The sequence below is a fragment of the Podarcis filfolensis genome, assembly GCF_964270895.1.
Source record: "Podarcis filfolensis genome assembly, chromosome: 4".
Taxonomy (NCBI): Eukaryota; Metazoa; Chordata; class Lepidosauria; order Squamata; family Lacertidae; genus Podarcis; species Podarcis filfolensis.
The window spans coordinates 59,486,702-59,499,288 of NC_139607.1; the positions used below are offsets into that span (position 1 = coordinate 59,486,702).

A 12,587-nucleotide genomic window follows, 5' to 3' on the forward strand; every position below is an offset into this window, starting at 1 on the left:
TAATCAACTATTCATTCATCGTGAAGCATGGGAAGGGAGGGTGAGCCCAAAAGCAGTACACATAGGCTGAAGTGTATTAGTAATACCTTTATTGGTTATAGCTCATAATATTTGGTGTAACATAGGTCAAAAAACCAGTCATCAGGAAGCCTGGCTGCTGGTCAAGATCACAGTCCCGGCCTATATACTGGGATAATGTTGCTGGAACTGACAGGTATCTCAGGCTTATACTTCTGTAAACCAGTGATGCAGGCTCAACATGGCAGTTGGGCCATCCTCTGATCATTGGTAGGAAACAAAGTGACTTATGAAGATACCTTATGGGAAATCACATTTTTAGAGGAATGGGGAGACCACCACTCAGTTACCTCTGCTGTGGATCAGAAGCTGTGGGCTGGGGCTACCTATTTATAGCCTTAGAGCAGATCAGTGGGGGAAAGTAACCCTTCATGGCTATTTCAGGGCCCTACCCCCAGAAGCCACCTAATTAACTGCTGGAGTCTGGGCTCAAGACACAGCATGTTCATATGCCAAATGATTCAGAATTTTCTCCCAGCCTTCCTTTAAGAATTCAAGAATCTCAGTGAGTCACTCAGTGTTCTCCTTTTCATGGTTAGTTGCCTGTCTATCTATCTATCTATATCTATCTATCTATCTATCTATCTATCTATCTATCTATTCTCTTCTCTTTCTCTCTCTCTGTCTTACAACAATACCAAAGTTTCACTCTTTGGAAAATGTTTCTCAGGATGTTGGAATCTGTACTTTGTCACAAATGTGACATGATAAACAGGATTTTTACTATTACAAGATGTATTTCTATTACTTTTGTTTTTATTCAGTTTTAACAGACAGGCCGCCACCCATCATTCTTCAAGGGCCTGTGAACCAGACATTGGCAATAGACGGAACAGCTTTGCTAAAGTGCAAAGCTACTGGTGACCCCATGCCTGTTATCAGCTGGCTAAGAGAAGGATTCACTTTCCTGGGCAGAGATCCAAGGGCATCTATGCAGGACCAAGGAACCTTGCAAATCAAACCTTTACGAGTGAGTGTGATATGTTATGATAACATGTTTACTACTCTGTAATCGGGAGATTTAGTTAAATAAGACCATTTAATTATTTACTGATAGTAATTCAAGTACTCACGTACTTACCTGTTTTGTGGATAGTGACTGTAAACTTGCTGTCATTAAAACAGTGAGAAAAGTCCGATCGTGCAAGAGGGATTAACAGTTTTCAATTCAGGCACAACTTAGGGGGCATTCAGCTAAACTGAGCTACTGAGACCACTTGTGCCTTCAGCAATAACGGTGAATCAAAGAGCACCTCCAGACTGTGTGCTGGCTCCTCAAGAGGTAGTACAACCGCTCTTTAAGAGTGGCATGCATTGCTCCCTTGTGTAAAAAACAGGTGCACCAAACACTGAACCTATCCAGTCAACTGACTAATGGTCTATTGATAAGGGATCTGGAGGGTGAATGGTTGAAAATTACTCTGTCCACATTCAAGCCGCAGTAGCTGAAACCAGCGGCGTAGCGTGGGTTGTCAGCACCCGGGGCAGGGCAAGTAATTTGCGCCCCCTAACCCGTGGATTTGCGCCCCCTAACCCGTGGATTTGCACCCCCTAACCCGTGGATTTGCCCTAACCCCAGATGTTGCGCCCGGTGCGGCTGGCCCCCCCTGCACCCCCCACGCTACGCCACTGGCTGAAACTAAACCTGAACATAAAGCTGAACATAAACCAAGTCAGATGGTGCATTCAACACTTTGTTTGGACTTGCTACAGCAATGGTTTTCAAGCCCAAGCTATTTTAGCTTCAAAGTGCCTAGCAAATTTATCACAGCAGGCCTCCAAGGTTTCCAGAATCTTGTTTGCTGAGATAGCTGCTAACTACCATGTGTTTGGTTGGTTCACAACAAGTTCTATTACATTTATTCTCTAGTCACCATCCCACTTGCTTCATTGCCTGAACTGAGCTATGCAACTCTGGAGAGGGCCTGCAGGGGCATATGTGCTGATGGCGCAGTGTATCTTGTCATTCCTCAGTGAGACCACAGCTCCAACAGGATTGTCATCTCTGGTTGCTGGGAAATCCCTCAGAGAATTCAAGGATCCCTAAAATTCCATAATATTAGCACTTATTTACCACAAATGTTTACCATATTTAAAGTTTGCCGTTTGTTACCCCAACACAGTTTCAGATCCTGGTTAAATGTGAAGCCAATTATAATTAATATGTGAAGCTAATCATAATTAATGTAGGTGTTCCCAAATTGCCTAGCTATGGCTACAGTGTATATAAAGATAATGTGCCTGAGGGGCTGCAGCAATTTTTATTTTTTTTGCTGAATCTTGATTTGTTTACTGTGCTTAGTAGCAAGGCAGTGTCATGTATAAAAGGAAGAAGAGGATGAACCCATTGTTTCTGCCTTCTGCTCAGCAAATTCAGAACAAAATTTAAATCCTATTCAGATGGATGCTGTATAAAAGATAGCATCAGTTTTATCACACTGCAGTGGAAGATAGAATTATGTTTTATATTTAAGGCTATCCTTCTGTCTGCTGTGTTCCATGTATATGCTGTGTGGTTGGTAATTGTTGTATACCTAGTGGCAAATAAATTATATTGGATACAATTTTAAAGACCTAAATATACACACCTATAAAACTCAGAAAGGTAAGGATAGTTACTGCATGTACAGTTAAAATGCTAGTGCAAGTACTCTTTAGTTGTGTCAGCAGTAGTGCTAACACTTAATTTTATTAGTATCACTCATTCCCTTTCCCATCTCATAAATAGGCAGCTTTAGTGTACAAAAAAAAATAATCAAAAAAATCAAAGGCTATTTTGTTTCCTGCCACCATCTCATCAGTGCTCGTAAATGAATTGTTAACCTCCTTGGAACAAAATGGAATTTATTAAAAAATGTATGCTAGCTTTCCTTGAGTAAACAATTTATCCTCTCTCTCAAGGCTAAAGGCAGGTTTGGGCCATGAAGGTTAATGCGTTTTTACTGTAGAGCTGGATTAAAGAATGCGCTTGAATAGTCAAGATTCCCCAGTAGTGTTAGAAAGCAGCAATTAAAGGTGGGAGCTTGGTGATTTCAAACAAACTTTCAGAGCACTGATGATGAGCTTCTGGTGAGAATACACATGCCAGAAGCTTGTGGGATACCAGCCTGCATCCAGCTATGGAAACAGCTAAATGTGTGTTCAGTCATGCAAGTCCATTAATCGCTTTGTTAGAGACACATGAGCTATACAGAAGACTAAAATAATAATTTTAAAAAAGATTCTCATTTAAAAATGGAAGAGAATATCAACAAAAGTGTGAATAGTTTTAACATTCATGTTCAGTCAGAAAAATATGAGAAAAATTGGTGATCATGAAATATTAGTTAAACAAATGTGGATATATTTGTACCACAAGGTTTAAATTTTCCCTTAACCATCCATCTGTAGAAAAATTAACTGCACGAATCCATTTTGGGGTCAAATCCTATCGGGGGGGAAGGTGGGGGCATAAATAAATATAATTATTTTAATAATGATGCTTCAAGAAACCCATACAAATATGGTGGAAGTTATTAACATTCACTATTTGCAATTTTTCAGAAAGCACAGCTTTATTGAGCATTTTCTAGTAAAACAATATAGATACACATAAGTCACCTGGTTTAGAGTAACAAAAGCCTACACGTGTGCAAAGTCTGTATGGAGACTTTTGAACATTACACAAATTGTTGTATTAGCATACGTATAACAGTTGTACAACTATAAAAGTGCAATAATACTGAGTTGAGAATTCCCAGTAACAATGACAACAAATATTGCAAACTGTGCAACCATACTACTTGAGCAATCTTGCAAAATCCAAAACTGAACACACAGGACAGACAAAATGGTTACATGAAGTGTTTTGATTTTCTCTAATTTTGTCAACCACAGAGACACCTATACTTTGATTGATATCTGTCATGCCAGACCCTATCATTTTTGAGGCTTCCACTCCTGATGTCACTGGCAGTCTGGACGTGTGCCTAGACTCAGCCCAGGAGTCAATTGATTCTAGTTGTAGGCCTACTTGGAAGAGACATAATTGGGGTTGGTCACACACCATAGTGGGTAGTTCAACTTCCAAACAATAAATGCATTCAAGTAGGCAGTGTCTACCATATTAAAAAACAAACATTGACCACCTATTGTTCATGCATTTGGAAGTGTATATGGAGGACATTTGTTACAGGTGTTCACTGCACCTGAGAAATATCTCAGACTTGGATTTCTGCTTTGAGATTGCTGTGCTAAACACTGAAGAAATAAGAACCACTGAAGAGAAACGAGGTAGAAGATGGATAAGAAGACTGGATTAAACTAGGATGCAATGTTGTATATTTTCCCATTAAAACCATTTTTAACATGTAATTTCCTTTCCTGGAAAATGTGTTAGAGATACATATCTTTTAGTGAAACTTCATGAAAGTATATCAAAACAATTATAATGGTAGTGAATATAAAAAAATGGACTGTTTGGTCTTCTGGTGAAAAATAGTATCTGTGGAGGCTTTAATAATAATAATAAGCTTATGTTTTTAAAGATGTAGATATCATTATTTTTTTTCCTGTGCTAAGGGATAATTAATCAAGTCAAATAGACAAGAAGGGTTTGCTCCTTTGCTATAGCCTTCTGGAGTTGGAACACATAGGGTCAGGCAGTCCGAAAACAAGAATGAGGGCTTAAATGACACAATTAAGGGATATATCAAACTTGGATTCTACTGTGTTCTTCTTCAGTGTTCTACAGTCTCTTGGATTCTACAGTGTTCTTCTTTTCCACCACAGATATCTACACAAACTCTATCAGACACCATTTCTGTTAGGACCTATGATCAAAAACCAGATGTTCCTCACGATGTGTGTCCCAATGCCAAGACTGTCTAGCTATTCCGCTGCTTTCGGTGAAATGCACATATCATTTCAATGTACATTCAGATGTGGATCCTGTCCTTCAATTCCATTGCTTTAAATAGAATGTTTCTTCAAATGCACATTCAGTAATGATTATTAATCCTTCTGTCCAACTTCATTTATGCAAGAGTTTCTTTATCCTGCACCATCACCGTACCCCATGTCAAACTACAAAGGAATTTGCAGAGGCAACCTGCAATAATTTCTGCACTTAATGGGAATTTAACTGCATAGAGTACTGACATAAGGAGGGCATGCATCAGCAGTACAATAAATGAGTTGAAAATTAAATATTTCTGATTACTGCTGTAGTTGCACCGGTATGGTAACCTGACCTTTTTTCTTGGCCTAATCTGGCTCCCTGTGGGTATAACAGCAGTGCCTGGTACCACTGACCAAGTGGCTGCAGCTTTCACCCAAAGCATTGTTTACATGCAGTGCAAAGCAAAGACAAAGTGAGAAGCTGCCAACACTAAGGGCCATTTGAGCAGCCACAGAGCCAGCTCATTGCCAGACACATTTAGGTTGTTTTATTTTGCTCTGCTCTAAGATCTTTTAAAAACTAAAATGAAGATAGCTGTCTACCAGTGAAGCATGTTGAAATCAGTGTTTATTTTGTGAATACTGAAACAGATTTAATTTAATAATAACAGATACATAAGAGTTTGTGGGGGAAACTTGAAAATGCATCAAACAGGATTAACAAATGTCATAATTTACTACAGGTAGATGTTATTCAATTGTTGATCGTGAAATATTTGGTTCAGTTTATTCTGATTCCAAGTGTAAACTAATCCCTCTTATTCTGCAATGAGAAACATTTGGGAAAACTGAATGAACAGATTATGTAAAAGGCTTGACCAGAATGTCCTCAAACATTTCCATGTGTTTAGATATCAGACACTGGCACCTACACTTGTGTTGCCACAAGTTCAAGCGGGGAAACATCTTGGAGTGCTGTGCTAGATGTGACAGGTAAGCCATACCGAGCTATTTTTTAAAATAAAACGAAAGTGTTTTATGTGCGGGTACATGTGTTAGATTGTGCATGTGTTACATGTGGGGGAGTGAGATATTGCATGTCCATGTGTGTATTTGAAAGGCATGTGATGGTGTGCATATCCAGACCTGCTAGCTTTTGGAATGTAGCACTGACAGCTTTTGACTTGTTTGTTTGTTTGTTTATTTAGTCTAGCCATTAGAAGCCATTCTAAAAAAGACAATACATAAAACAGAGTAAAAACAGAATAAAATATATTAGGCAGTTAAAATAATTATGAAAACCAGACATTCTCATAGAGAACACACTAGAGATAACAAATATATCCATTTCAGTTTTTCTCAGTTTCTAAAGTTTAGTACATTCCCTTTCTGCAGATAAATTTCTTCCAATATACTCAATTTTTATGTGACTTTTCCTAATATGTACATTATTTGCAAGCAATCTTTACCGATGCAATTTTTGTACATTATTTCCCCCTAATATATACATCTTCTGACTACAGGGAAAATTTGTATGAAGAGTGAATTTTGAAGAATAGCTGTGTTTTAGTTTCCATATTGGTTCTGGAAGTGTGGATTAGACATATTCACATTAAAAAGTGAAATAATCAAATTTCTCCCCAAACCTGAAACACACAACCTTATCTTTATGCTGTTCTCTTTGCTCATTCTAAACTGGGTTATCATATTAGCCCATTCAGATGCTGAGATTGCACATTCAGTGAACCTAGGAAATGGCTACCTCTGTTCTTCCCTCTATTCATATTCATTGAACACCCGAGCAGAGCCCCTGCATGTGTAGCTGTATGTGCAGAAGACTCTTTCCATGTGAGAACCCTACTAGAAATTGTATGCCATTTTACATGAACAAAGGCGCCCATGCAGCTATAAATACATAACCTTGGGGTGGGATTTACCTAATAAGCCCCATCTGCAGAAGCCCTGCACAAGGACTTTCAGTTTTGTAACAATGTTATCTCTCCTTCGTCACATGCTCCTCAAAATTGGCTCAGGGTGGGTCAGGACAAACCCCAGAAATGTTGATGGGGCAAGGAGAGAAAGGAACATTCAGTCTGGCAAGCTGAAATGCTTGTGCAGATGGAATGATTGAAAGAGTAGAATGTTGAATTCCACCCTTTGTTTGAGTGTTCAATAAATGGTCAGAGGAGGATGGTCAGAGTCTGCCACCTTTTCTATGGGTGCATTAATTGGGCATATGAGTTGGATGTCTGAACAGGACTACTGTGTATTTTAAATATGTTTTTGATGTTTTGTTTTTACTTCACCTTTATTAAACAGATTTTATTTTCAAAATGTAAGCATTTGTCTCCCACAGAATCTGGAGGAGCAGCCGTCAGCAGAAATTATGATTCAAATGACCTCCCTGGACCACCATCCAAGCCTCAGGTCATGGATGTCACTAAGAATAGTGTCACCTTGTCTTGGCAGCCAGGCACCCCTGGAAACCTCCCAACTAGTGCATATATCATTGAGGCTTTTAGGTATGTTACAAATTCCATTTTCCTTATGCATTGATACAGTTAGGGGGATCTGCACGTTTGAACAAACTCATTTTGAAACGTTAAGACATGATAATTCCGTTCTAAAATATTATTTATGAACCTTCTGTTTTAAAGGAATATTTCAAAAAACATACTTGGTTTGTTGGATTTACAGGAATATATACTGAGGTGGAATCTAGACACATATAAAAACTGCTGTGAAAATTCTTTTTCTTAAAGTATTTTTAAAAAAATACATTGAATTTTGCATAAGGCTCACCGTCACCATCTAGTGTCACATTGTATATTGCACTGAAAACACACTTAAAACATTTTATTTGCAGCTGTATAGCTGAGACCAGAGTCTGCTTTTGTCTTGGAAGCAATACAAACACACAGCACTGTCATTCACACTAGGTTTTTATCAGTAATTCTCAGTATCATTAAAAGCAGATAGAATTCTTTATTGATAACATTTTGTTGGGCTTCCACACATTCATCTTCTAAATAATATAAAGCCTGGAGGGGGGGAAAGGTGCTCTCTAACCTTCGTAACGTCCATTTTGACCTGGCAGTAAACCACAGTAATATCCCATCAGGCTTTCAAAGGTGTCGTGTATTTAAGAGATATTTTGTAGCACAACAAAAGCCTATGACCTCAGTTTATTTCTACAGAAGACCAGTTCAATAACTAGACACTGGGAACATAGTCATTCAATAATATTCTTTTGCAGATGTGCTTTGGAACAGCTGTAATTTTGCTTGTAAACTTTGTGCAAAGAGGACAAGAGAATTTTAACCATATTCTATTAAAATTATTCTTTTAGAAGATTTGTTCTTCTCAACATTCTTCCCCCATCTCATTTCTATTTTACAGGAATTTTTCTAACAGGCTATTAACATTATCAGCATTTATTGTGAGCTGTGTGGCTTTGGTTTTGTACTCCTTGTTGATTGATTCAGCTGAAACAATCAGAACTATTTAATGATCTTAATAGTGTATGTAAACTTTCCCCCTCCTTCTGTGGCAGCGGACTGAAACTTGATCTGAGTGTTTTCTAACTTTGTGTTGCTTTGATCTATAGTCTTCCAATATATTTTCATTGCAGTCAGTCGGTGAGCAATAGCTGGCAAACAGTTGCTAACCATGTAAAAACGACACCTTACACTGTGAGAGGACTCCGTCCAAACACCATCTACCTGTTTATGGTGAGAGCTATCAACTCACAAGGTTTGAGTGATCCCAGCACCATGTCAGACCCTGTCCGAACACAAGGTAACTTCATTCTGTTTTTCAGGAGCATGATTGCAGTTATAGTAATATATAAAGTAGCTGTCCTCTCTCTTTGTCACACTCTACCAATAGGCTTTCACGACCTAGCATGACAAAGAAATAGAACCCAGGACAGGGCTATGCAGAAGGGAGAGTACTAGAAGCAAATGTTGATTCAGTTTGCAGCAGCAGCGAAAAAGCCAAATTCTGTCTAGGAAGTTACAGTCGTACCTTGGAAGTCAAACGGAATCCGTTCTAGAAGTTGGTTCGACTTCACAAATGCTCGGAAACTGGAACACTCAGTTCCGGGTTTCTGTCTCTATCAGAGAAGCATACTACTAATTGTGAATGGTGTGGAGCTTCTTAACATTGCCTGATCACCATCACCCAGTGAAGCTGATTGGCAAGAAATTCAGGACTTACAGAAGGCAGTAATTCTTCACACAACAATTAATGTTTGCAATTTTCTGTCACAAGTTTTTGGTTAAGATGGCTTAAAACGGGTTAAACAACATTGTGTAGCATACATGTATAGAAAATGGATAGAAATGAAACTTCCATGTTCAGAGGCAGTTCACCTGAGAATACTATGTGCTGTGGACAAATAGGGGAGGGCTGTCATCCCAGAAGTCATCTGACTGAGCAGTGTTGGAAACCAGAGTACTGAACTACATGAACTCTCTATTGGATCCAGCTGGGTCTGCTTCTATCTCTTTTCACCTCAGCGATGAAACTCACTGGGTGAGATTGGGCCAGACACTCTGTTAACCTTATCTTCTTTTCAGGGTTTTTGCTGCTGTTTAGTTTTATTTATTAAATTTATTTATTGTTTCACACAACTAAAATGAGTCCTAAAGCAATGGTTAAGATAAGTAAAAAAACAAACTTGCACATTAAAATATATAGTATAACAATACAAATATACATGATATCCACATCCAGAGCAAGAAAAAAACACCAGAAATAGCTGTGATGTTTTATGGAGGAAGAGAAATCCACATATGTAGTTTATCTTGAAATCTTTGGAAGAAGGACTTGATTTATGATTTTCCCTAACCAAAACCAGGAAAAAGGGGGACAATCCTGAAGAAATGAGTGTAGTGAATTATTCATTCCATGAGCAGTCTGAAGGGTGGCAGCACGACAACAGGCCTTTTCTGTGATGGCTCCCTGTTTGTGGAATGCTCTCCCCAGGGATGCTCACCTGGTGACTTCACTACATATCTTTAGGCGCCAGGCAAAAATGTTTCTCTATAACCAGGCCTTTAGCTAATGAACCTTCTATGGCCTTTTAAAGAGTTGTGTTTTTTGGTGTGGTTTTTTGAAGGGGGAGTTATTGGTGTGTTTTGGTTTTTATTATGTATTTTGTGTTTTCATTTTGTATTTTTATGTTGTGAACCACCCTATGATATTTGGATGAAAGGGACTATACAAATTATTGTTGTTGTTGTTGTTGTTGTTGTTGTTGTTTGAAGGTTTTCTCATTGATTTGCATACATCTGTTAATTTTAGATAATTGGTTTTATTGCTTTATATGGGGTTTTTTGTTTTGTTTTGCAGCATGCAAGCCATGCCACTTAAATCCTTCTTTCCTGTTAATCTTAGGCCCTTCATATGCCTAATGTAAGCCTCTGTCCTTGACATCCATAGTAGTAACGAGAGCAAGTGGCAGGGTCAGGCGATGAAGCAGGGAGGAATAGGAAAGGATGGCTGGGGAAAGGATCTGTTTCCATCCTGTTGAGCTTTATAAACATTTCACCAAGGCCAAATGTATGGAAGCTGCTGACTTTTGTCCTTTTGTCATTCAGGCATCCCATGAATGATATTCTGGGGCAGAGAATGATGGATGATGAAAGCAGTATGCATATAAGTGCTGAAAATGTGTGTGTGTTTTTGTAGGGCTCCTACACCTTTGCAATGGGAAACAAGCTGCACTGAGCCTTATGTAAAAAGGTAAAGGTAAAGGGACCCCTGACTGTCAGGTCCAGTCACAGACAACTCTGGGGTTGCGGCGCTCATCTCACTTTACTGGCCGAGGGAGCCGGCGTACGGCTTCCGGGTCATGTGGCCAGCATGACTAAGCCGCTTCTGGCAAACCAGAGCAGGGCACGGAAACACTGTTTACCTTCCCACCAGAGCAGTGCCTATTTATCTGCTTGCACTGTGTGCTTTCAGACTGCTAGGTTGGCAGGAGCTGGGAGCTCACCCCGTCGTGGGGATTTGAACCGCCGACCTTCTGATCAGCCCTAGGCTCTGTGGTTTAACCCACAGCACCACCCGCGTCCCATCATGCCTTATGTACATGATGATAAATCTGAGTCCAGCTCCTTTCCTCTTTGCCTCTGCAGCAAGGACCTGGAGAGCTATGGGTTCTCTCTCCTTCTTTACATATTGGTGGGCACTAACTAGTTACTATAATAAAAAGCATACACCACCAAATGTATTACTTTTAAGTAAGTTAATACAGGCAAAAGCACAAACCAAAGCAGTTATTTTGGCTTTAGCTAGCCTCTGTTTCTTGGACACACTTCCATTCAAAGGCATTTATTATTATTATTATTATTATTATTATTATTATTATTATTATTATTGACTTAGCTCCGTGTGGCGTAGAAGTACCTGAGACCAGAGAGGAGCAAAGCAGCTGCAAACTTCTCAGGAGCTCACATGTTCCTGCAGTCCCACTAAACCATTGTTTACATGTTATGCAAACCAGGCCAGTGAGGTATAGCTCATCAGTAACATATTTTACCCCAGTTTATTCATTACTACTGGGACTTTTAAATCACATGTGAAGGAAGAAGGAAATCTTCCAGTTTTCACTTATTTTCAAGAAGAATGCAGTCATCTAGCCCCATGTGTCTATTTAGAGACAGAGACATGCACACACACACACCTAGTACAGAAGACTATATAAAGGGATAATACATGCATGGGATAACATATGCAGTTACGTAGTTTTGTCAGAATTGCACACGGGCCCCTGTGCCTAATCCCCATGTGCTGCACTGAGTTTGGGTGTTAGGGGAGTGCCTCAAATTATTGCCATCCATTCAGCAAATCAGATGTAGCCAGTTTCCTTTGCTTCCTGGACTCACTATGAGTGCCTCAGCATGCTGGCCTTTATGTTGTTAATATCATCCAGCTCTGCAAGGAGAGACCGCATTTTGCATCAGTATGTCAGATTTTACCTGACAGACTGACAAAAGATTTTATTTCATTAAAACAGTTCTTTTCTTTACTTTCTGTGTGCGTTGTAGTTTCTATTTTCACAAGCTGTCTGCCAGCCACATGTGCTCCGGCATGTATAACACTGACAGCCTTTGTGGTATCCTATAGTTTAGCGAAATTAAATAATGAATTCAAATGACACTTAGCATAATGTTTTGATGTAATTTCAAATGCGGTTCTCATCTAGCCCGGCCTTACAAAGAAAGCTGACATCCAAGGAAAGAGCCTATTCACACTAGCCATTACAAAGGAAAGAATCAGCTAAAAGCACTGATGCATGATATCATTTGCAATAGGTATCTATGACCACAGGCCTTAGTCTCTTGAAATAACTCTAGCAAATACAATTATATATTATGGTTACTTTTATACCAACAAATTAAAATTGTAGCTTAGTAATGGAAGGGCTGTTTTTGTCAGATTCCATTTTCTCCTTTATGCAGCTCTACTCACTTTTTCTTTTTGGAGTTGTTGTGAGGTTGCCTTGAGTGGGAGCAGATTGCTCTGATCCCTTCAGAAATATGTTGAGTCTGATGGCGCCATAACTGGTCTCTGTCCCACCAAACAATTTCCGTCATTCTCAGTACGAAAGCATACCAAGTCCT

The 12,587-nt window shown here is 39.2% G+C and overlaps 1 protein-coding gene across 29 annotated transcripts in view; it reads left to right on the plus strand.

Moving 5' to 3' along the window:
* Positions 1-12,587, plus strand: part of ROBO2 (roundabout guidance receptor 2) — a 794,080-nt gene that overhangs the window by 680,799 nt on the left and 100,694 nt on the right. For all 29 annotated transcript variants that reach the window (XM_083611373.1, XM_083611378.1, XM_083611374.1 and 26 more), the window contains 4 exons: positions 843-1,048; positions 5,868-5,949; positions 7,313-7,478; positions 8,588-8,754. In XM_083611373.1, coding sequence (XP_083467499.1) covers positions 843-1,048; positions 5,868-5,949; positions 7,313-7,478; positions 8,588-8,754 — 621 coding nt within the window. The remainder of the gene's footprint in view (positions 1-842; positions 1,049-5,867; positions 5,950-7,312; positions 7,479-8,587; positions 8,755-12,587) is intronic.